The sequence below is a fragment of the Jaculus jaculus genome, chromosome 8 (assembly GCF_020740685.1).
Source record: "Jaculus jaculus isolate mJacJac1 chromosome 8, mJacJac1.mat.Y.cur, whole genome shotgun sequence".
Lineage (NCBI taxonomy): Eukaryota > Metazoa > Chordata > Mammalia > Rodentia > Dipodidae > Jaculus > Jaculus jaculus.
The window spans coordinates 131,033,651-131,055,171 of record NC_059109.1 but is presented as its reverse complement, the minus strand read 5'-3'; the positions used below and the strand labels follow the sequence as shown (position 1 = coordinate 131,055,171).

General features: G+C 48.7%; 1 protein-coding gene across 3 annotated transcripts in view; it reads left to right on the top strand.

The window, feature by feature from the left end:
- Window positions 1-21,521, top strand: part of Zfp64 (ZFP64 zinc finger protein) — an 82,902-nt gene that overhangs the window by 15,031 nt on the left and 46,350 nt on the right. For 2 of the 3 annotated variants that reach the window (XM_045156913.1, XM_045156914.1), the window contains exons 3-6: window positions 1,486-1,647; window positions 4,203-4,265; window positions 7,052-7,303; window positions 19,004-20,321. In XM_045156913.1, the coding sequence (XP_045012848.1) occupies window positions 1,486-1,647; window positions 4,203-4,265; window positions 7,052-7,303; window positions 19,004-20,292 (1,766 nt within the window). In that variant the 3' untranslated portion in view covers window positions 20,293-20,321. Of the gene's footprint in view, window positions 1-1,485; window positions 1,648-4,202; window positions 4,266-7,051; window positions 7,304-19,003; window positions 20,322-21,521 lie in introns of those variants that run through there. The other variant, XM_045156915.1, reaches the window with a different exon arrangement.

Here is a 21,521-nt window from a genome sequence, read left to right as displayed (position 1 = left end):
GGTTTATGTGGTTCCTGGGGAATCGAGCCTGGGTCCTTTGGCTTCGAAGGCAAATGCCTTAACCACTAAGCCATCTCTCCAGCCCTTAAATTTAATTTTTTTTTTTTGGTCTTTTTTTTTTCTTGTTGCCTCAAAAGTTAGATTAGAATTCCAGGTTGTATGTTGCACAGTCATACTGGCAACTGGTCATTAAACTAGCTTTGCTCAGACGCCTCGCTGCTGGTGCTTCAGTGGTCCGCTAGGACTCTGGTACAGCCAAGCAAAGTGTGAGTGCACCTGCCTCCTGTTACCAGAACTAGCTGCTATAAATTACAGGGAAATTGGGCTGGAGAGATGGCTTAGCGGTTAGGCGCTCGCCTGTGAAGCCTAAGTACCCCAGTTCGAGGCTTGGTTCCCCAGGTCCCACGTTAGCCAGATGCACAAGGGGGCACACGCGTCTGGAGTTCGTTTGCAGAGGCTGGAAGCCCTGGCGTGCCCATTCTCTCTCTCTCTCCCTCTATCTGTCTTTCTCTCTATGTCTGTCACTCTCAAATAAATAAATAAATATACTTTAAAAAAAAAAGAAGTCTAAAGTGAGCTGGGTGTGGTGGTGCACGCCTTTAATCCCAGCACTTGGGAGACAGAGGTAGGTGGATCACTGTGAGTTCGAGGCCACCCTGAGACTACAAAGTGAGGTCCAGGTCAGCCTGAACTAGAGTGAGACTCTACCTCGAAAACCCCAAAAAAAAGTGTGCTGGAGAGATGGTTCAGCGGTTAAGACGCTTGCTTGCAAAGCCTAATGACCCAAGTTTGATTTCCCAGTACCCATGTACTGCCAGGCACGATGCATCTGGAGTATGTCTGTTGTGATTAGAGGCCCTGGCATGCCTATATTCATTCTCTCTCTCTCTCTCTTTGTCTCAAATGAATAAAATATTTTTTAGAAAGAGGCTGGAGATGTGGCTTAGCAGTTAAGGCACTTGCCTGTGAAGCCTAAGGACCCACGTAAGCGAGATACACAAGGTGGCACAAGCGTCTGGAGTTCATTTGCAGTGGCTGGATGCCCTGGAGCACCCATTCTCTCCCTCTCTCCCTCTCTCTCTCGTGTGCACACACTTTCAATTAAAAAAGAAGTCATCTAAAGCCAGGAGTAGTAGCACACATTTTCATCCCCGTGCTTGGGAGGCTGAGGCAGAAAGATCAGAAATTTGATGGCAGCCTGAGCTACATGAGACCCTGTGTGGTGGGGGAAACAATGGTCTAAATTTGGTGTTTCCGAGCTCTGGTCAGCACCTGCTTGTCCTGCTTTCCCCCTCGTGGCTACAGAATGGCTGCTACGGATCCAAGCATCACTTCCTCACTCCATCGTGTCCAGGGGGAAGCAGTCGGGCACAGGGCAGCAGGAAAACCCCCCACAGATGTCCCACCCTAGTGTCCTGTGTCAGCTGGGGCTACCTGATTACTCTTAAGTGCCTTATGAAAATTCACAAGTACCAAACCTTGCAGTTTCAGCTCCGGAATTTGTGTTTGAACATGGCTACCAGACTTACCTGCCCACGGAAAGCAACGAAAGTCAGACGGCCACTGTCATCTCTCTCCCTGCCAAGTCACGCACCAAAAAGCCCGCGACCCCGCCAGCTCAGAAGAGACTCACTTGCTGCTATCCAGGTAAAAGCCTCTGTGTGCTGTTTGTGAGAAGGTGTCACAGCAGCCAAGCCCGGGGTCTGTCTGTGTTGGGAAATCTTTTTTTGTTGGTTTAATTTCAAGGGTGGGGGACAGGGGCTCACTCTATAGCTCAGGTTGGCTTGGCACTCAACTAGCCCAGGCTGACCTCAAAACTCAAGATTCCCCATAGCCTCCCAAACATGGGATTGCAGGTGTGAGCCACCACATCCAACTTCCTTGTGAATTTTATTTATTTGAGAGAGAGAGAGAGGCAGGTCGCTGGAGAAAAGGAGTGAGCCAGGGCCTCAAGCCACTGTAAACAAACTCCAGATGCATGCATACTGGGCATGTTCTCCCTGCAGGCCAGGCTGGCCTAGAACTCTCTCTGTAACCAAGGCTAGCCTCAAAGCAGTCCTCATACATCAGCCTCCTGATTGCTGGGATTAGAGGTGTATGCCACCACACCTGGCTTCTTAAGAATTCTTGGCTTGCCTGTGAAGCCTAAGGACCCCGGTTCGAGGCTCAGTTCCCCAGGTCCCACTTTAGCCAGATGCACAAGGGGGCGCACGCATCTGGAGTTCGTTTGCAGAGGCTGGAAGCCCTGGCGCGCCCATTCTCTCTCTCTCCCTCTATCTGTCTTTCTCTCTGTGTCTGTAGCTCTCAAATAAATAAATAATTAATTTAAAAAAAAAAGAATTCTTGGCAAAAGGGGCTGGAGAGATAGCTTAGTGGTTAAGTGCTTGCCTGTGCAGCCTAAGGACCCTGGTGTGAGGCTCAATTCCCCAGGACCCATGTAAGCCAGATACACAAGGTGGTGCATGCATCTGGAGTTCGTTGGCAGTGGCTGGAGGCCCTGTCGCACCCATTTCCTCCCTCCCTCTCTCTCTCTCTCTCTCTTTGTCTGTCTGTCTGTCGCTCTCAAATAGATAAATAAAAATATACTAAAAAAAAAAAGAATTCTTGACAAAAGTACATGGATACACTCCAAACTGCCCATCTTAGAATTCAGGCCCCACTGTTCCGACGCTTGTCAACCTCTCTGCCTGGGCCCCTGGCCACTCTAGGCTCTAACAGTCAAAGCCACTGGCCTTTCAAGATGGAACATGTGAGAATTTCACATTGCTGCTGGGTGGCTGGGTGTGTGTGTGTGTGTGTGTGTGTGTGTGTATGTGTGTGTGTTTCTTCCTTTCTGTGTACGATAGGTTAAGAAGCTATCCATAGCCTGTGAGATGGCTCAGCAGTTAAGGTGCTTACCTGAAAAACCAAAGGACCCAGGTTCAATTCCCCAGCACCCACATAAAGCCAGATGTACAAAATGGCACATGCATTTGGAGTTTGTTTGCAGTAGTTGAAGGCCCTGGCATGTCCATTTTCTCTCTCTCTTCTCTTTTTTCTTTTCCTCTCTCTGCTTGCAAACTAAAACAAAAAAAAAAAAAAAAAGGAATACATCCATTTGTCTTTCCTATTAAAAATTTTTCGTTTGGAAATAGTTTTAATGTACAGAAAAATTATAAAACTACTGCCTTCCAAGCCGGGCATGGTGGTGCACACCTTTAATCCCAGCACTCAGGAGGCAGAGGTAGGAGGATCGCCATGAGTTCGAGGTCACCCTGAGAGTACATAGTGAATTCCAGGTCAGCCTGGGCCAACGTGAGACCCTACCTCAAAAAACAAAAACAAAATTACTATCCTCACCCCCCCCAAAAAAAAATCCTTGTATACTTTTCACTTAGATTTGTCAATGTTAACATTTTCCTAGATTTAGTTTTCCTCCTTTCTAGATACGTATTTTCTCTCCACACCACTTGAGTAAATTTCAGAAACTGTGTGCCTTCACCCTAACACTTCAGCACCTCTGGAGTACTTCCTAGAAGCAAGGCCATCATCAAAACCAGGAAACTGATGTGATACTTGCTGCCATCGCTCAGCAGGCCTTCCTTAGATTGCACCCTAGGCTGGCCCAGGTCCCCTCCTTCAAAGGAAAGTCACCTCCCCTTCCTGGCCCAGACTCCCACGTGGCCCCTCACTGCCCTTGGTCATTAGGTGTCATTGGTTTCCTCTGAGCATTTGTCATTCATGACCTTGTCAGTTTTTGAAAAGCACGGGTCATTCTGTAAACTGCATCTACGTGGGTCTGTCCGTTGTCTCGGAAATAAGTGTGGATGACGCTGGAGAGATGGCTTGTAGGTTAAGGCACTTGCCGGCAAAGCCAAAGGACCCAGGTTTGATTTCCCAGGACCCATGTAAGCCAGATGCACAAGGTGGCGCATGCATCTGGAATTTCTTTGCAGCAGATGGAGGCTCTGTCTCACCCATTCTCTCCCCCACCCCTCTCTCAAATAAATAAATAAAAATTTAAAAAACCGACATCAGTGCTGAGGATTGAATGCAGAGCCCTATGGGTGTGTAGGCTGAGGATGAGTCGAAGCAATGCTGTGGAGGGCACATGACATCCGTCTATGTCTGCACTGCTCCGTCAGCCTCTGTCACGTGCCGAGGGAAGTGTCTGCCAGCTTGCTGCTTGCCTCTCTAAATTCCTGCTTCCTTGGCTTTTTCAGGTTGCCAATTCAAGACTGCCTACGGCATGAAAGACATGGAGCGTCACCTGAAAATCCACACGGGTAGGTAATGGATCCTTACCCAGTGTGCCCAAAACACCAGCCCCAGGGCACAAGCTGGGGACCCAGAGACACTGTGCACATGACAGGGCTGCAGACCTCACAGAGCTCTGGGAACACAGATTAAGTGAGATTAAAATGCTATTTGTGGGCTGGGGAGATGGCTCAGCGGTTAAGGCGCTTGCCTATAAAACTAATGACCTGAGTTCAGTTCCCTAGTGCCCAAGTGAAGTCAGATGCACGAAGGGGCGCGTGCATCTGGAGTTCATTTGTGGTGACTGTAGGCCCTGGTGTGCCCATTCTCTCTTCTGTCTCTCTCTGCTTGTGAATAAATAATTAAGTTAATTAAATTCTAAAAGAAAATGAAAAAAAAATACTATTTTTACATGCTTTTTGGGAGAAAATGTCCAAAGCAATGAAACCCCAGCAATGGCCATTGGGAATGTGAACTGCTACCACCCATCTTGAACACTGGTTTGTCAGAATTTTACATATGTAGGGGCTGGGGAGATGGCTTAGCAGTTAAAGGCATTTCGCTTGCTTGCAAAGCTTGATGGCTCAGGTTCAATTTCCCCAAATGCTCGCGCAAAGCCAGTTGGGCATTCATTTGCAGGCAAGAGATCCTAGTGCACCCACACATAAATATTTAATTAATGTTTTTTAAAGATTGAATGCATGTATTCTCATCTGGAGATGAGCCCATAGGGGTGTGGGTGTGTGTGTGTGTGTGTGTGTGTGTGTGTGTGCGTGTGTCTGTGTGTGTCATGAGTTAGGAGAGGAGCAAAGGGAAGGTGTAGTAACGCTTTTCAATACTGGGATTTGAACCCAGGGCCTTGTCCGTGTTAGACAAACACTCTGTGTGAGCCGCCAGCTCTGGGTTTTGGAGACAGGGTCCCACTGTGGAGTACTTCTTCCCAGTACTTCAGTGAGTTTTGAGTGCCCCCAATAGTTCCCGTCATCTGAAAAGAGATGCCGCTGAAAGTCACCAGTCTTGCGTCTACTGTGTAATAGTCTAATTTTTTTTTTTTTTTTGCTTACTTATATAAGGCCTAAGAGAGACACGTAAATTTCCCTTCTCTTATTAAGTCACTACACACATCTCTGTGTGGTAACGTGTACGTATCTGCGTCACTCTTTTTCGTGGCCAAGTAGGGAATGGATTCAGTAACCTCTGGCACATCCATGCGGTAAAATACTTCAACCTTAAAATCACGTTGTAGGGGACTGGGGAGATGGCTTAACGGTTAAGGCGCTTGCCTGTGAAGCCAGAGGACCCAGGTTCAGTTCCTCAGGACCCACATAAGCCAGATGTAAAAAGGGGGTGCATGTATTTGCAATGGCTAGAGGCTGTGGCATGTACGTTTTCTGTCTCCTCTGTATCTCTTTCTCATTCTACTTGCAATTAAATAAATAAAAACAAAAACTTAAAAAAAAAAACAAATATGTAGGGGCTAGGAGATAGCACAGTGGCTAAAAGCTCTTGATTGTAAAACCTGCCGACCTGAGTTCAAATCCCTAGCACCTACGTAAAGCCAGATGCACAGAGTGGTGCATGCATCTGGAGTTTGTTTGTAGCAACAAGAGGCCCTGGCACACCATTCTCATTCTCTTTCTTCCCCCCACCTCCCTCCCTCTCCCTCTCCCTCTCCCTCTCCCTCTCCCTCCCTCCCTGTCTCTCTCTCTCTCTCTCTCTCTCTCTCTCTCTCTCGGAAATTTTTTTTTGGGGGGGGGTTGAGGTAGGTTCTCACTCTGGCCCTGACCTGGAATTCACTATGGAGTCTCAGGGTGGCCTCGAACTCATGGCGATCCTCCTACCTCTGCCTCCCGAGTGCTGGGATTAAAGGCGTGCGTCACCATGCCCCGCTTTGAAATAAATTTTTTAAAATCATGTAGTTATTTAATTATGTAAGAAAGATAAACATTGGTGCTGAAGAGATGGCTCAGAGGTTAAGGTGTGTGCCTGCAAAGTCTGAGGACCCTGATTTAATTCCCCAGTACCCACGTAAAGCCAGATGCACAAAGTAGCACATGCATCTGGAGTTTGCTTATAGCAGCTGGAGACCCTGGTGCATTCATTCTCTGTGTCTCTCTCTTCCTCTCTCTCTCTCTCTCTCTCTGCTTGCAAATATATATCTGGCTTCCTTGTGGGGTTTTGAAGCATCCTTTGTGGTGGCATGTTGCCCTTTGCCTAAACTGGAGGCACCGCTATACCACCACCTGAATAGGGACTTGAACCCTGAACTCTCAAATTAAAAGTCTGATGCTTGCTGAGCGTGGTGGCACACACCTTTAATGCCAGCACTCGGGAGGCAGAGGTAGGAGGATTGCCATGAGTTCAAGGTCATCCTGAGACTACAGAGTGATTTCCAGGTCAGCCTGAGCTAGAGTGAGACCCTACCTCAGGAAACCAAAAAAAAAAAAAATAAAAAAAATAAATAAGGGCTGGAGAGATGGCTTAGCTGTTAAGCGCTTGCCTGTGAAGCCTAAGGACCCCGGTTCGAGGCTCGGTTCCCCAGGTCCCACGTTAGCCAGATGCACAAGGGGGCGCACGCATCTGGAGTTCGTTTGCAGAGGCTGGAAGCCCTGGCGCTCCCATTCTCTCTCTCTCCCTCTATCTGTCTTTCTCTCTGTGTCTGTCGCTCTCAAATAAATAAATAAATAATTTAAATAAATAAATAAATAAAAGCCTAATGCGCTACAGCTGAGCTGTCCAGGCTCTGTCCTTTTCCTAAGGTGGCAGGGATATAAGCCGTTTCTGGTTGAGTCATGTTTCTCTTCTGCGTGTGCAGGCGACAAGCCACACAAGTGCGAGGTCTGCGGCAAGTGCTTCAGCCGGAAGGACAAGCTGAAGACCCACGTGCGCTGCCACACGGGCGTGAAACCTTACAAGTGCAAGACGTGTGACTACGCAGCCGCCGACAGCAGCAGCCTCAACAAGCACCTGCGGATCCACTCGGACGAGCGGCCCTTCAAGTGCCAGCTGTGCCCGTACGCCAGCCGCAACTCCAGCCAGCTCACCGTGCACCTGCGCTCCCACACCGGTGAGTCCCACGGAGGGCGCCGCGGCCTCTCCTCAACCCCAGTGGCCGGGTCGGGGTGCAAGGAAGGAGCCGGGGGGGCACGTGGCTCGGTTGGCAGGGTGCTTGCCTAGCATGCACACTGCCCTAGGTTCGATCCCCCACACTTCACGAAGAGGCTGTGATGGTGCCCATCTGTCATCCCAGCCCTTCGGAGGTAGAGGCTGGAAGATCAGAAGTTCAATGTCATCTTCATCCACATAGTGAATTTGAAGGCAGCCTGAGTGCATGAGACGCTGTCTCAAAACAAAAAGAAATTAGTTTAAGGAACTTGGGTGGCTCATCCTCCCTTTGTTTTTATTTTAGCTTTTCATCTGTCCTGAAAAGTTCATACTAAAGTTAGGGTCATCATCAAATTAATAACTTTCTGTATATTTTTATGTATCTGTATAGCCAAACTCATTTACTAGTAAGGTGGCCGTGGTGGTGCATGCCTTTAATCCCTGCATACAGAGTCAGAGGGAGGAGGATCACAGTTTGAGGCCACCCTGACTGAGACTACATAGTGAATTCTGTTGTTCAGCCTGGGCTAGAGTGAGACCGTACCTGGATAAAATAAAACAAACAAACAAAAAACAGATAGCTCATCTACTAGTTCTATATTTAACTGAGGTTATATATTCCATGACATAGAGATACGAGCCATGCATCTTTAATAAAAATCTACATGATGGTCAGATAAGAACTGGGGAGAGGAACTGGAGAGATGGCTTAGCGTTTATGCCGCTTGCCTGCAAAGCCTAAGGACCCAGGTTCAATTCCCCAGGTCCCACAGAAGACAGATGCACAAGGTGGTACATGCATCTGGAGTTCGTTTGCAGTGGCTAGAGGCCTTGATGCACCCATTCACTCTTTTTTCTCTCTTTACCTCTTTCTCTCTCAAAATAAAAAAAAATAAATAAAATATTTTTTAAAAAAAGAACTGGGGAGATGAATCAGTGGGGAAGAGCATTTGCTGTAGCACCTGAGTCTGATCCCAGTACCCACAGGAAAGTCTAGGCGTGGCCATGCACACCCAACACCAGCACTGAGAAGGGAACAAAGAACTGCTCGGCCACTAACTGGAAAAGAGTGGTCCAGGGTCAGTGATGGCTTCGCTCTCAGGGAAGTAAGGTGGAAGAGAGGTAGAGATGGACACTCAGTATCTTCCTCTGCCCTTCACATGAGTGCTTCCAGGAGGCACGTGTCTGCACACAAGTGCATGTGCCATACACACACGTACCACACATGCCCCAAATAATAGTTTTAAAAGTATACTTTCACTAGCTTGGAACAACTAGGTCAAAAACACAACAGTAAGCACTGTGGCTGTACCTCAGAGGTAGAGCACTTGCATGTGACTCAAATGATAGATGTTTTATTTATTTTTGGCAAATGTATCAGCTAGCTCTGGATACAGCGGTGCTGCGTAACAACCACCACCTGCTCTCAGTGGTGGATTAACAATCAGTGCTCACCTACTTCAGGTCAGCAGGGGGTTCTTGTTGATGTTAGCTTAGCTAAACGTTCTAAGTGGGGAAGGCTGGGTGCCTTCTCACCTTGGCTGGGGAGCTGTTGAATGGAGGGGTTATGGGCTGTGTACTGTGTTTGGCCGGGGTGATGGAGCTGTGCTTCGTGCATCTTTGATCTTGTTCCCGGGACCGTGGCCTGGCCTTCTCGGGGTCACAGCAGAGACACACAAACTCGACATATGAGCTCACACCAAGCCTCAGATCGTTTTAAGTCTGCAAGTGACACAGGGTGGGGCCTGGTGACAGAGATGGGACTGAGCTCACACATGGGATGGGTCACCACTGGGTTATATGTGAATGTCAAGGACATGAGGAGGGTGAAGAATTGGGGCCACTCATGTGAATGATCACAGCCTACCTTTGTCCCCACGTTTGTCACAAAATGTCTCTCTGTCACGCCAAATTCATTCACACCCTTCCCAAGGCCCCCATCGATCTCATCCCATCCAAGACTGGGCTTTCGGGGGCCAGGATTGCTTGACCCGTCAAGTCAGGGAGCACCTTCCAGCCAGTGACAGCTGAAGCGAAGAGACAAGCAGTTGGGTCCCCACACCCGGCATACCCTGGTGAAATGGACAGTGATGATAATCCTGCTCTTCGAAAGGAAGGGATGATGGGTGGACTTGCTGTCACTGGTATAGAACAGTTCTGAAATCCCTCTTGGCACATCTTCCCAGGTCCCCTTGGTCAAGGGTAGGGGAACCTTCTTAAAAAAAAAAAAAAAATTAGCCAAGTGTGATGGCGCACACCTTTAATCCCAGCACTTGGGGGGCAGAGGTAGAAGGATTGCCATGAGTTTGAGGCCACCCTGAGACTCCATAGTGAATTCCAGGTCAGCCTGGGCTAGAGTGAGACCCTACCTCGAAAAACCAAAAAAAAAATAAATAAATAAATATATATATATATATATATATATCGGACTGGAGGGATGGCTTAAAAGTTAAGGTGTTTGCCTGCAAAGCCAAAGGATTCAGGTTTGATTCCCCAGGACCCACATTAGCCAGATGCACAAGGGGGCGCAAGCATCTGGAGTCTGGAGTCTGTTTGCAGTGGCTGCAGGCCGTTTGCAGTGGCTGGAGGCCCTGGCGCACCCATTCTCTCTCTCCCTCTCTCCCTCTTTCTCTGTCAAATAAATAAATAAAAACATTTTTAAAAAAAATTACCGCCAGGCATGGAGGTGCATGCCTTTAATCCAAGCACTGTGGAGGCAGAAGTAGGAGGGGGAAAAAAAAGTTTTTATTTGTGGGTATGAGTGTGGGTGAGTGTGTGAGTTTGTGCTAGGGTCTCTTGCGGTGCAATGGAATGGCTGTCTGGCTTTATGTGAGTGGCTGAGGAATTGTGCTTGGGCTGACAGGCTTGAGAAGTGATCACCTTCGAGGGCTGAGCCGTCTTCCCAGGCTGGAGAAGAACTGGGAATCTCCTGCGTATCCATATGCCAAACATCACACAGTCTTTTCGGAGCCTCGCCTCTCTTTCTAGGCACAGCTGTACTTCCTTCCTTCCTCTTAACGTTCACTGGGTGCTGGCCGTCCTTTGGGCCACCTGAGAGAGCCTTCTGGTGGCACCAACTTAGCTCCTTTGCAGGTTTGAACAATATCTATTCATTGATTGATTGACTGGTTGACTGACTGATTTAAAGAGAGTATAGCTGTGCCAGGGCCTCTTGCCGATGCAGATGAACTCCAGATATGCGTGCCACTTTGAGCGTACAGCTTTGTATGGGTACTGGGGAACTGAACCTGGGCAGACAGGCTTTGCAAGCAAGTACCTTTAACCACTCCCCAACCCTACTATGGGCAGGATCTTCTGTCAGGACCTCTCACTCATTTCTCGTTTGGTCCTCGCCTGGAGATCAGTTCCCTGGACGTACTTTTCAGACTCTTTACCTCCAGACCAGTCTTTATTTATTTATTTATTTGAGAGTGACAGGCAAAGAGAGAAAGAGGCAGATGGAGAGAGAGAGAGAGAAAGAGGGAATGGGTATGCCAGGGCCTCCAACCACTGCAAATGAACTCCAGATGCATGCGCCACCTTGTGCATCTGGCTTACATGGGTCCTGCAGAATTGAACCTTGAACCGGGGTCCTTAGGCTTCACAGGCAAGCACTTAACTGCTAAGCCATCTCTCCAGCCCCAGACTAGTCTTTGAAAAGCTAACCAGAGATTATGGGTGGAGACAAGGAACTTTCTCCAGAAATCCTTTTTTTTTTTTTTTTTTTTAACATTTGAAGGACTAGCTACTTCCTCAGAACATTTTTTTTTTTCTGACTTAGTTATTAATCAGAAAGAGAGAGAATGGGCACACTAGGGCCTCTAGCCACTGCAAATGAATTGCCACCTTGTGCATCTGGCTTACGTGGGACCTGGAGAATTGAACCTGGGTCCTTAGGCTTTGCAGGCGAGCGCTTTAACCACTAAGCCATCTCTCCAGCCCTCCCCCTTTTTTGGAGTGTGTGTGTAATGTGGTGGGGTGTATGCATGTGCCCACCTGCAGCAGGGTTTTGTCACTTGCAGAGGCCCCAGGGGAATGTTGTCTTCCTTCATGACTTTTTCTCCTGTTCCTACTTAAGCAGTCTTTTACTGATCCGAGAACATGCCAGTGAGGTTCCCCCCTCCATCCACAAGGCCTGGTGATTCTCCAGTCTCTGCCCCCCCGCACAGGTGCAGGGTTCAGATATGTGTGGCCAAGCCCAGCTGTTTATGTAGGTCCTAGGAATCAAATCTGGGCACATCTCGGGCCCTGGGGCTTGCACGGGAACTGCTCTTAACTGCTGAGCCATCTCAAGTCGTGAACATCCTGTATTCGTGCTGTGGCAGAAACACCTGCTAGACCCAACTTCAAGCGGGAAGGGTTTACTGGCGCCCACAGCCCGTGCTGGTGGGGAAGGAGTGTGAGGAAGCGGACAGAGGTGAATACGCCAGCACCCAAACGGTGCCACCCACAGTTAGGGTGGGTCTCCCCATCATTTAACCTAATCTAGAAAAAATCCTTTACAGACATTCCCAGAAATTTGTTTCCTTGGTCATTCGACACCGTTTTAGGTTGACAACCAGAGAAATTAACCCTTATTAAGCACTGCTTGGGGAATACTAAGTTCGAGGTAGCGTCTTGCTCTAGCCCAGGCTGAACCTGGAGTTCACTTTGTATTCTCAGGGTGGCCTTGAACTCACAGCGATCCTCCTGCCTCTGCCTCCCGAGTGCTGGGATTAAAGGTGTGTGCCACCACGCCGGGCCTCCAGTTCTTTTTTTTTTTTTTTTTAATAAATTGTTTTATTTATTTGAAAGTGACAGACAGACAGAGAGAGAAAGAGGCAGAGAAAGAGAGAGAGAATGGGTGTGCCAGGGCCTCCAGCCACTGCAAATGAACTCCTGATGCGTGCGCCCCCTTGTGCATCTGGCTAACGTGGGCCCTGGGGAACGGAGCCTCGAACCAGAGTCCTTAGGCTTCACAGGCAAGCGCTTAACCGCTAAGCCATCTCTCCAGCCCTCTAGTTCTTTTTAAAGAATTTTTCTTCCATTGCCTAATGGTGTGGACCTTGTTAACCACTCTCACCGCTCTGCCTAGAATTTCTCTGCTCACTCAAATGCATTTTCCCCCTTGTCAGCAATAGTAAGTTACAGTCTGGCCAATGTTTGCTGCCTGTTGTTCGCTAGTAAATGCTGTTTGCTGGGTCCGGGCATCGAACTCAGTCAGCAGGCATGCAGCCATGAGTTCCAGCACCATCCCACAGAACCTGGGCATGCCGGTAATCCAAGCACTTGGGGAAGGTTGTCCTCAATGACATGACAACTCCAAGGCCAGCCTCGACAGCATGAAACCCTCCTGCCAAAAATAATAATAAGGAAAGAAAAATCAGTTGTCATTTATTGCAGCTTATTTCCCAAAACCAATGCTGAATATTTAGGTTCTCTGTCTCGGCAGTTTCCCGTGTCCAGGTCCAGATGTGGGTATTACAGTTGTCACAAAAAAGCCGGCTGTGGTGTTGCATGCCTTTAATCGGAAGGCAGAGATAGGAGGAGTGCCGTGAGTTTGAGACCAGCCTGGGCTAGAGTGAGACCCTGACTCAAAAAAGAAAAATAATGGAACCTTTGTGAATACCACAATAGACTTCTGTTCACACCTGTGATCAACTGAGGATAATCCCTTGCCTTGACGAACATCACTCAGCCAGGACTGGGGTGATGGCCTTGTGAACTTGGTGTCTGTCTTCCTTCTCCTGGAACGGCGTGCTAGACCAGGAGTCACCTTCGTAATGATGGCCAAGACAAAAGCAAGAAAGCCCCAAAGACAGAGGCATTTCAAGGCATGTGTCAAGGCCTGACTCCTGTGATCCCAGCACTTGGGAGGTGGAGGCAGGAGAATCAAAAGTTCAAGGTCATCCTCAGCTACATTGCCAGCTTGAGATACAAACGTCCCTGTTTCACACACACACACACACACACACACACACAGATTCCTGTCAGCTTTCAAACGACATTACCTTTAATCCCAGCACTCGGGAGGCAGAGGTAGGAGGATTGCTGTGAGTTTGAGGCCAGCCTGAGACTTCATAATGAATTCCAGGTCAGACTGGGCTAGAGCAAGACCCTACATTGGGGGAAAAAAAAAGTTTTGGCGCTGGAGAGATGGCTTAGCAGTTAAGGTACTTGCCTCTGAAGCCTAAGTACCCAGTTTCGATCCCCCAATACCCACAGAAGCACATGGTAGTATGTGGGTCTGGAGTTCATTTGCAGTGACTAGAGGCCCTGGTGTATCCATTCTCTTTCTCCTTCTCTCTAGTGAATAAATAAATAAAATTAAAAAGTATATATATATATATATTAAAAGAGTTCATGGGCTGGAGAGATGTCTTAGTAGTTAAGGTGATTGCCTGCAAAGCCTAAGGACCCAGGTTCAATTCCCCAGAATCCATGTAAGCCAGATGCACATGGTGGTGCATGCATCTAGAGTTCACCTGCAGTGGCTGGAGGCCCTGGTGTGCCCATTCTCCCCCACCCATAAATAAACAAGTGAAAACAAATTTTAAAAGGAGCTCAGGGGCTGGAGAGATGGCTCAACAGTTAAGGTACTTGCTTGCAAAGCCTAACGACCCAGGTTTGACTCCCCCAGTACCCACATAAATCCAGGTGCACAAAGTGGCACATGCATCTGGAGTTTTTTTTGCAGCAGCCAGAGGCCCAGGTACATCCTGTCTGTCTCTCTTCTCTGTTTTCCCTCTACTTGCAAATAAATCAATAATTTAAAAAAAAAAAAAAGTGTTTAAAGCCAGCCTGGGCTGTATACCGAGACCCAATCTCACAAATACAGCAACAAAGAAATGGTTTTATTTTGACTTACATGAATTGCCTTAACCACTTACAGAAGAAGCATCTTTGCACTGGTGTGGAAAAGGTGTGTCCTCTCAAAACTGAACCATGCGCCGTCCATGCCTTGTCTCCGTGGAATGTTCATTTCCTCTTCTTTGTACCTGTGACACTTGTAAAAGCTTAAGCTCATAAAATTCCATTTTTATCTTCTGGTTAACACGTTGTCCTGTGTCACCATTCATTTTAGTAGCCACCTGAACTCAAGAAAGATTTCAGCTTAGACTGGGCATGGTGGTGCACACCTTTAATCCCAGCACTCAGGAGGCAGAGGTAGGAGGATCATTGTGAATTCGAGGTCACCCTGAGACTCCATAGTGAATTCCAGGTCAGCCTGGGCTAGAGTGAGACCCTACCTTGAAACCCCTCTCCTCCCCCCCAAAAAAATGATTTCAGTTTAGGGTTGGAGAGATGGCTTAGTGGTTAAGGCATTTGCCTCAGACAACTAAGGACCCAGGTTCGATTCTCCAGGACCCACGAAAACCAGATAAACATCTGGAGTTGTTTGCAGTGGGTAGAGGCCCTTGCACCCCCGTTCTCTCTATCTCTCTCAAATAAATGATTTTTTTTAATTTTTTTAAAGAAAAAAGGATGTCAAGAAACATCGCTTTCATATCAGAAAATGCTGTAGAGCCTGACGTGGTGGCGCCCATCTTTAACCCCAGCACTTGGGAGGCAGAGGTAGGAGGATCACCATGAGTTTGAGGCCACCCTGAGACAACATAGTGAATTCCAGGTCAGCCTGAGTTAGAGTGAGACCCTACCTTCATAAACTAAGTATAAACAAATAAATGAAAGTGCTGTAGACTTCTGCAGCTTAGCCGTGGATTTGGTTGTCTGACTTTTTTTCCCCTCTAGTGTTCACCTCTGGTGAGTGCTTAAAGGAAAGCATTAATGACTGTCGCCACAGCTCAGGCAGATGCATGTGAACTTGTCACCAGGAGAAGTCAAGGGTGTTTTCAATAGCAGTTGCTGCAGCTGGATGCAGCCTCTTCTGCCGTAGAAGCTACTAGAGTTATGAGACCCACTAGATTACTTAACCCTGAGGTACACAAATTACCACATTACAATGTTGTGTTTTTTCCTTGGAATTTTAAAAAATATTTTATTATTTATTTATTTGACAGAAAAAAAGGAAGAGAGAGAAGAATGGGTGCACCAGGGCCTCCAGCCACTGCAAACGAACTCCAGACACGTGCGCCCCCTTGTGCATCTGGCTAACATGGGTCCTGGGGAATCAAACCTAGGTCCTTTGGCTTTGCTGGCAAATGCCTTAACTGCCAAGCCATCCCTCCAGCCCTTGGAATGGTTTTAATAGCCATTTCAATAGAATTAGTTTCTTTTGTATTCTTGTCTTTTATTTTATTTTCTGTATTTACAGCTTTATTATAATATTTTATTTATTTTTCAAATATTTATTTATTTATTGTGAGCCAGAGAAAGAGGCAGAGAGAGAGAGAGAGTGGGTGCTCCAGGGCCTCCAGCCACTGCAAATGGACTCCAGACACATGTATGTCACCTTGTGCACATGGCTTTATGTGGGTTCTGGGGAATCAAACCTGGGTCCTTAGGCTTTGCAGACAAGCGCCTTAACCACTAAGTCATCTCTCCAGCCCTAAATCTTCCTGCATTCCCCAGGGTTCTCTGCGGAAGGGGCTGCTGCAGAGATGGGTCAGCAGATAAGAACACTTCCTGTTCAAGCATGGGGACCCGAGTTTGATGGTCACACCCCGGAAAGAGCCAGGAGTGGGGCGGAGACAGACAATCCCTGGGGCTCCCTGGTCAGCCAGTCTAACTAGGAAAGGCTGGAGGTAGCAGTCAGTTACTGGGGGAAGCAGTGCCTCTGGGCATGATGTCCGAACCCCCACTTCCACAGAATTCCCTGAGCCTTGGTGGGTGTGCTTTAGGTCACAACCCCACTGAGGAGGGAATGGAGGTAGGGAAAAGATGGTGCTGAAAGGTGACGTATCCATGCAAAGTATGGTTTTTTTCTTTTCTTTTTTTTTTTTTTTTTCGGTTTATCGAGGTACAGTCTCACTCTAGCTCAGGCTGACCTGGTATTCACTATGGAACCTCAGGGTGGCCTTGAAATCACGGCACTCCTCCTACCTCTGCCTCTATTTCCCGAGCACTGGAATTAAAGATGTGCACCCGCTCGCCTGGCTCAAAGTATGTTCTTAATTTAAAAAAAAAAAAAAATCAAAGGGTGCAGAGATGGCTTAGCACTTGCTTTCAAAGCCAAAGGACCCAAGTTTGATTTCCCAGGACCCACGTAAACCAGATACACAAGGTGGCGCATGTGCCTGGAGTCCGTTTAAAGTCGGGCTGGAGAGATGTCTTAGTGGTTAAGGCACATGCCTGCGAAGCCTAAGGACCCACCCCAGTTTAACTCCCCAGGACCCACATAAGCCAGGTGCACAAGGGGGGTGCATGCATCTGGAGTTCCTTTGTAGTGGCTGGAGGCCCTGGCTCGCCCATTCTCTCTCTCTTTCTCTCTCTCAAATAAATAAATAAATAAATAAAATACATTAAAAAAAGGGGGGGGCTGGAGAGATGGTTTAGCGGTTAAGCGCTTGCCTGTGAAGCCTAAGGACCCCGGTTCGAGGCTCGGTTCCCCAGGTCCCACGTTAGCCAGATGCACAAGGGGGCGCACGCGTCTGGAGTTCGTTTGCAGAGGCTGGAAGCCCTGGCGCGCCCATTCTCTCTCTCTCTCCTCTATCTGTCTTTCTCTGTGTGTCTGTCTCTCTCAAATAAATAAATAAATAAATAAATAAAAATTATTAAAAAAAAAGTCTGGAAGCTTCAGGTGCAAGGAAGGCTTCCGTTGTCTTCACAAAACTGCCACAAGGGGGCGATGTCATGCAAAAAAGTGAAGAATTAAATTGAAGGCAAAAAAAATAAAAATTACTGAAAAGAAGCCAGGTAGACCCTTTCTTTGCCTTTGATGGCTATAGAGACTGTCAAAGGAGCTCACTTTTCCACTGTGTGTGAAAACATGCCAGTGCAGACAGATGGGCTGACCTAGCATTGGCTAAGCCCGGTTCAATACCCGGTGGGGGAGAAGGGAGGCAGAACAGGGAGAAGCCAGTGGGTAGGGTTTGGCACACAAGCTGGCTGGATCCTCTCACTTCTTTTAATTTTTTAATTAATTTATTTATTTGTTTATTACAAAGAGAGAGACAAGGATACACCAGGGCCTCTTGCCACTACAAACGAACTGCAGATGCATGCGCCATCATGTGCATGTGGGTACTGGGGAATCAAACCTGGGACCTTAGTCTTTGCAGGCAAACGTCTTAACCACGAAGCCATCTCTCCCGACGCAGCCTCGCACTTCTTGCTCCGGAGTTTAACGTGTATGATCTTAATGGCACTTAATCATATAAACGAGAGTTTAGGTTTCTTGATTTCCTGGATGCCTGTTAAATTGCTGCCTCTGACTGGATGTGTTAAGCAGCTCCTGATCATGTCGTATACCGAAAAGGTGGAATTGTAAACACAGTGTCTGGGGTGGGCTGGGAAAGCAAGCCTGGGTTCCAGGGACAGCCATGACCGGCTTTGGGATTGTACATACACATTAAGACCAATTATCATTGTAGCCCCACTTTGTGGGGGGTCTTGCCGGCGTCATACAGACCCATCGTGGGGCATGCTCAGAGCCGTGCCTTCTGTTCCAGGAGCCATCGAAGACTCCTACTGCTGTTACTTGCTTAAACAGCACTGGGGGGGAGGGGCAACAATTTGTGTGAATTCCCCGTGTCTTCACTAATTTGGACTTGGCGCTCAGTGAGTAAATAAATCTGGAATATCACGTCGTCGCTTCATATGTTTGCATTCTCACTTTCTCTGCTCGTCTTTCACCAAAGATAGGAATTTTTAAAGAAAAAAAAAAATCAAACAGCTGGACACTGTAACTTTCCAAGTAGAGAACACAGCCGGAGATGTGGGGTAAATAAATATTGCACAACAAACATCTCTATTAACAAATTCTCCATGAACTGTATGCTGATGTTTCAATCGTGGTGTTTAAAAAAAAAAAAAAAATGCTCCAGGGGGGCTGGAGAGACGGTTTAGCATTTAAGGTGCTTGCCTGAAAAGCCAAAGGACCCAGGTTGGATTCCCAGGACCCATGTAATCCAGATAGATGCACAAGGTGGCGCACGCATCCGGAGTCCGTGTGCAGTGGCTGGAGGCCCAGGCGCGCCCATATTCATTCTCTCTCTCTCTTTCTCCCCATCTTTCTCTCCAATAAATGAATTTTTTTAAAAAGTTAAATTCTCCAGTAAGTGCAGCGAGATGCTGACCCCTTTGGAAGTGTTCTTTGGAATCTGATGGGACAAGTAACTCCACTGAAATCACGGAATGTGCAGCTGTTGAGCCACTGCCTAGCAAAATGGGTGCGTTGAGGATACGAACGATCGCTCAGCTGTCTTAAAGACTGTACGAAGGGCATAGTTTTCAAATCTTACCTGGAAAAATTGAGTCGTTCTTTTCCACCTCCCAATTTGCTTCTGGGTTTCCTAAGGGTGGTGGTGTGCCTAAGCACATGGTGGTCCAGACTTAGGTTTGGGGACAGGAGGGAAGCCCTTTTCCTTCTCCCTCCCAGGGGCTGCTGGCCGCTGCAATTGAGAGCTGGCCCTCCGCCTGCGCCCGCCACCGCTTCCCCCGGTACAAGCGGTTTTCTCGTGTGAGCTTCTGGGGGTCGGGGTGGGGTGGGGTGGGGTGGGTGGGGAACCCCACTGTGTTTGTTGCCTGCCTGTTCTTATGGAAACTCACCTTGTGTTGACAGGGGACGCCCCCTTCCAGTGCTGGCTCTGTAGCGCCAAGTTCAAAATCAGCTCGGATTTAAAGAGACACATGCGGGTGCACTCGGGGGAGAAGCCTTTCAAGTGCGAGTTCTGCAACGTCCGCTGCACCATGAAGGGGAACCTGAAGTCGCACATCCGCATCAAGCACAGCGGCGACAGCTTCAAGTGCCCGCACTGCGACTTCCTGGGTGACAGCAGGGCCGCCCTGCGCAAGCACGGCCGCGCGCACCAGTCCCAGCACCCCGAGAAGTGCCCCGAGTGCAGCTACTCCTGCGCCAGCAAGGCGGCGCTGCGCGTGCACGCGCGCACCCACTGCGCCGAGCGCCCCTTCAAGTGCGCCCACTGCGCCTTCGACACCAAGCAGCCCAGCAACCTCAGCAAGCACGTGAGCAAGTTCCACGGCGACGCCGTCAAGGCCGAGGCCCCGGTCAGGAAGCTCCTCCCGGGCCGGCAGAGCAGCCGGCAGGTGGCCAAGCTGGAGGCCAAGAAGACCTTCCACTGTGACATCTGCGACGCCTCGTTCATGCGGGAGGACTCGCTGCGCAGCCACAAGAGACAGCACAGCGAGTTCGGGGAGCACAAGGGCCCCGACGTGACCGCCACCGTCCTGCAGCTGCACCTGGACCCCGGCAAGCAGCCCGCCGCGCCCCTCGCCGCCGTGGGCCATCTCCAGGTCCCCCTCCAGACCAGCCAGGTCTCGCAGTTCAGCGAAGGGAGGGTCAAGATCATCGTGGGCCACCAGGTACCCCAGGCCAACACCATCGTGCAGGCAGCTGCCACGGCGGTCAACATCGTGCCGCCAGCCCTGGTGGCCCAGACCCCGGAGGAGCTCCCGGGAAACAGCCGGCTGCAGATCCTACGCCAGGTCAGTCTGATCGCCCCTCCTCAGCCCTCGGGATGTCCCAGCGAGGCAGGTGCCCTGGGCCAGCCGGCTGTCCTGCTAACCACTCACGGCCAGAGCGACGGGGCCACCTTGCAGCAGACCCTCATCCCCACGACCCCGGCTGGCAACCAGGAAAGCGCTGGCAACCAGACGTTCATTGCCAACTCGGGCGTCACGTGCTCAGACTTCGAAGGTCTTAATGCCTTGATCCAGGAGGGGACAGCTGAAGTGACAGTGGTAAGCGATGGGGGCCAGAGCATCGCAGTGGCCACCACGGCCCCGCCTATGTTCTCCTCGCAGCAGGAGCTGCCCAAGCAGACGTATTCCATCATCCACGGAGCCGCGCATCCGGCTCTGCTCTGTCCAGCCGATTCCATACCAGATTAGCGCTTGGAATATCGCGGGGGGGGGGGGGGGGGGGGGGCGGGGGAGAAACCAAGAATGGGATTCTGTAAGGGGTCTTCTCTTCATGTTAAGGATTAAGAGCACCCCCCCCCCGTAATAAATTGCATTTTATACCGCTTACTGTCATTTTGTAACACTGTAACAGTCTTGAGACCGTCTGAACCCCCCCTCGAGCTGTTGTAGAATCTTAAATGTCTCCAAGGTGATTCCAATTAGGACTCGGAATTAAGTGCGTTAAAACAGTGAATACAATTGTTTGTTTCCAGCTTGGTTTTTCAACTCCAATAAAGAGCTTCCTTTTGTTTTTGTTTTTGTTTTTTCCATCTCATTCAATTTGTAGAGTAGATGCCCCTTCCCAGACACTCTTAAACCCTTCTGTAAAATACGAACGATTTGGGATACTCATATGTCCCTGCATTATTTTTTTCAAGGTAGGGTCTCTTTCTCTAGCCCAGGCTGACTTGGAATCCACTATGTAGTCTCAGGGTGGCCTTGAACCCACAGTGATCCTCCTCCTACCTCTGCCTCCCAAGTGCTGGGATTAACGGCGTGTGCCACCATGCCCTGCCTTAATACCATTTCTGTACAATATTAATTACGTGGATGCTTGAAATGAAATGTTTAGTGCTGAGGAGCAAAAGAAAAAAAAGGAATGGTTGCAGAATGCGTCTTGATACCTGGTTGAAATATACAGAGGTTATTAATGCTTTGTTATAGAGTCAAGATACACTTCATTTGGGAATGGAAGGATATGAATCCATAAATGAAGAGAGCATCAAGCATCAGAGGTTTTTGGTCTTAGGAATTGCAGACATCTTCCCTCCTCTACGTTTTACTTCGGTTATAGTCAGCATTTAAAGAGATCCATCCAGGCTATGTTTAGTGTTGATTTTTATTCGTGTGTGTGTGTGTATGTGTGACTGGGTACATTTATGTCAAAGGATATGTGTGGCAGGATAGCATTTTGTTTGTTTGTTTGTTTTCTTTTTTCGGTCTTGGTTTTTTCAAAGTAGGGTCATGCTCTAGCCCAGGCTGACCTGGAATTCACTATGTAGTCTCAGGCTAGCTTCCAATTTACAGCCATCCTCCTACCTCAGCCTCCCAAGTGCTGGGATTAAAGGTGTGTACCACCATGCCCAGTTCCTCCCCCCCTTTTCTTTTGGTTTTCCGAGGAAAGGTCTCACCCTGACCCAGGCTGGCCTTGAACTCAC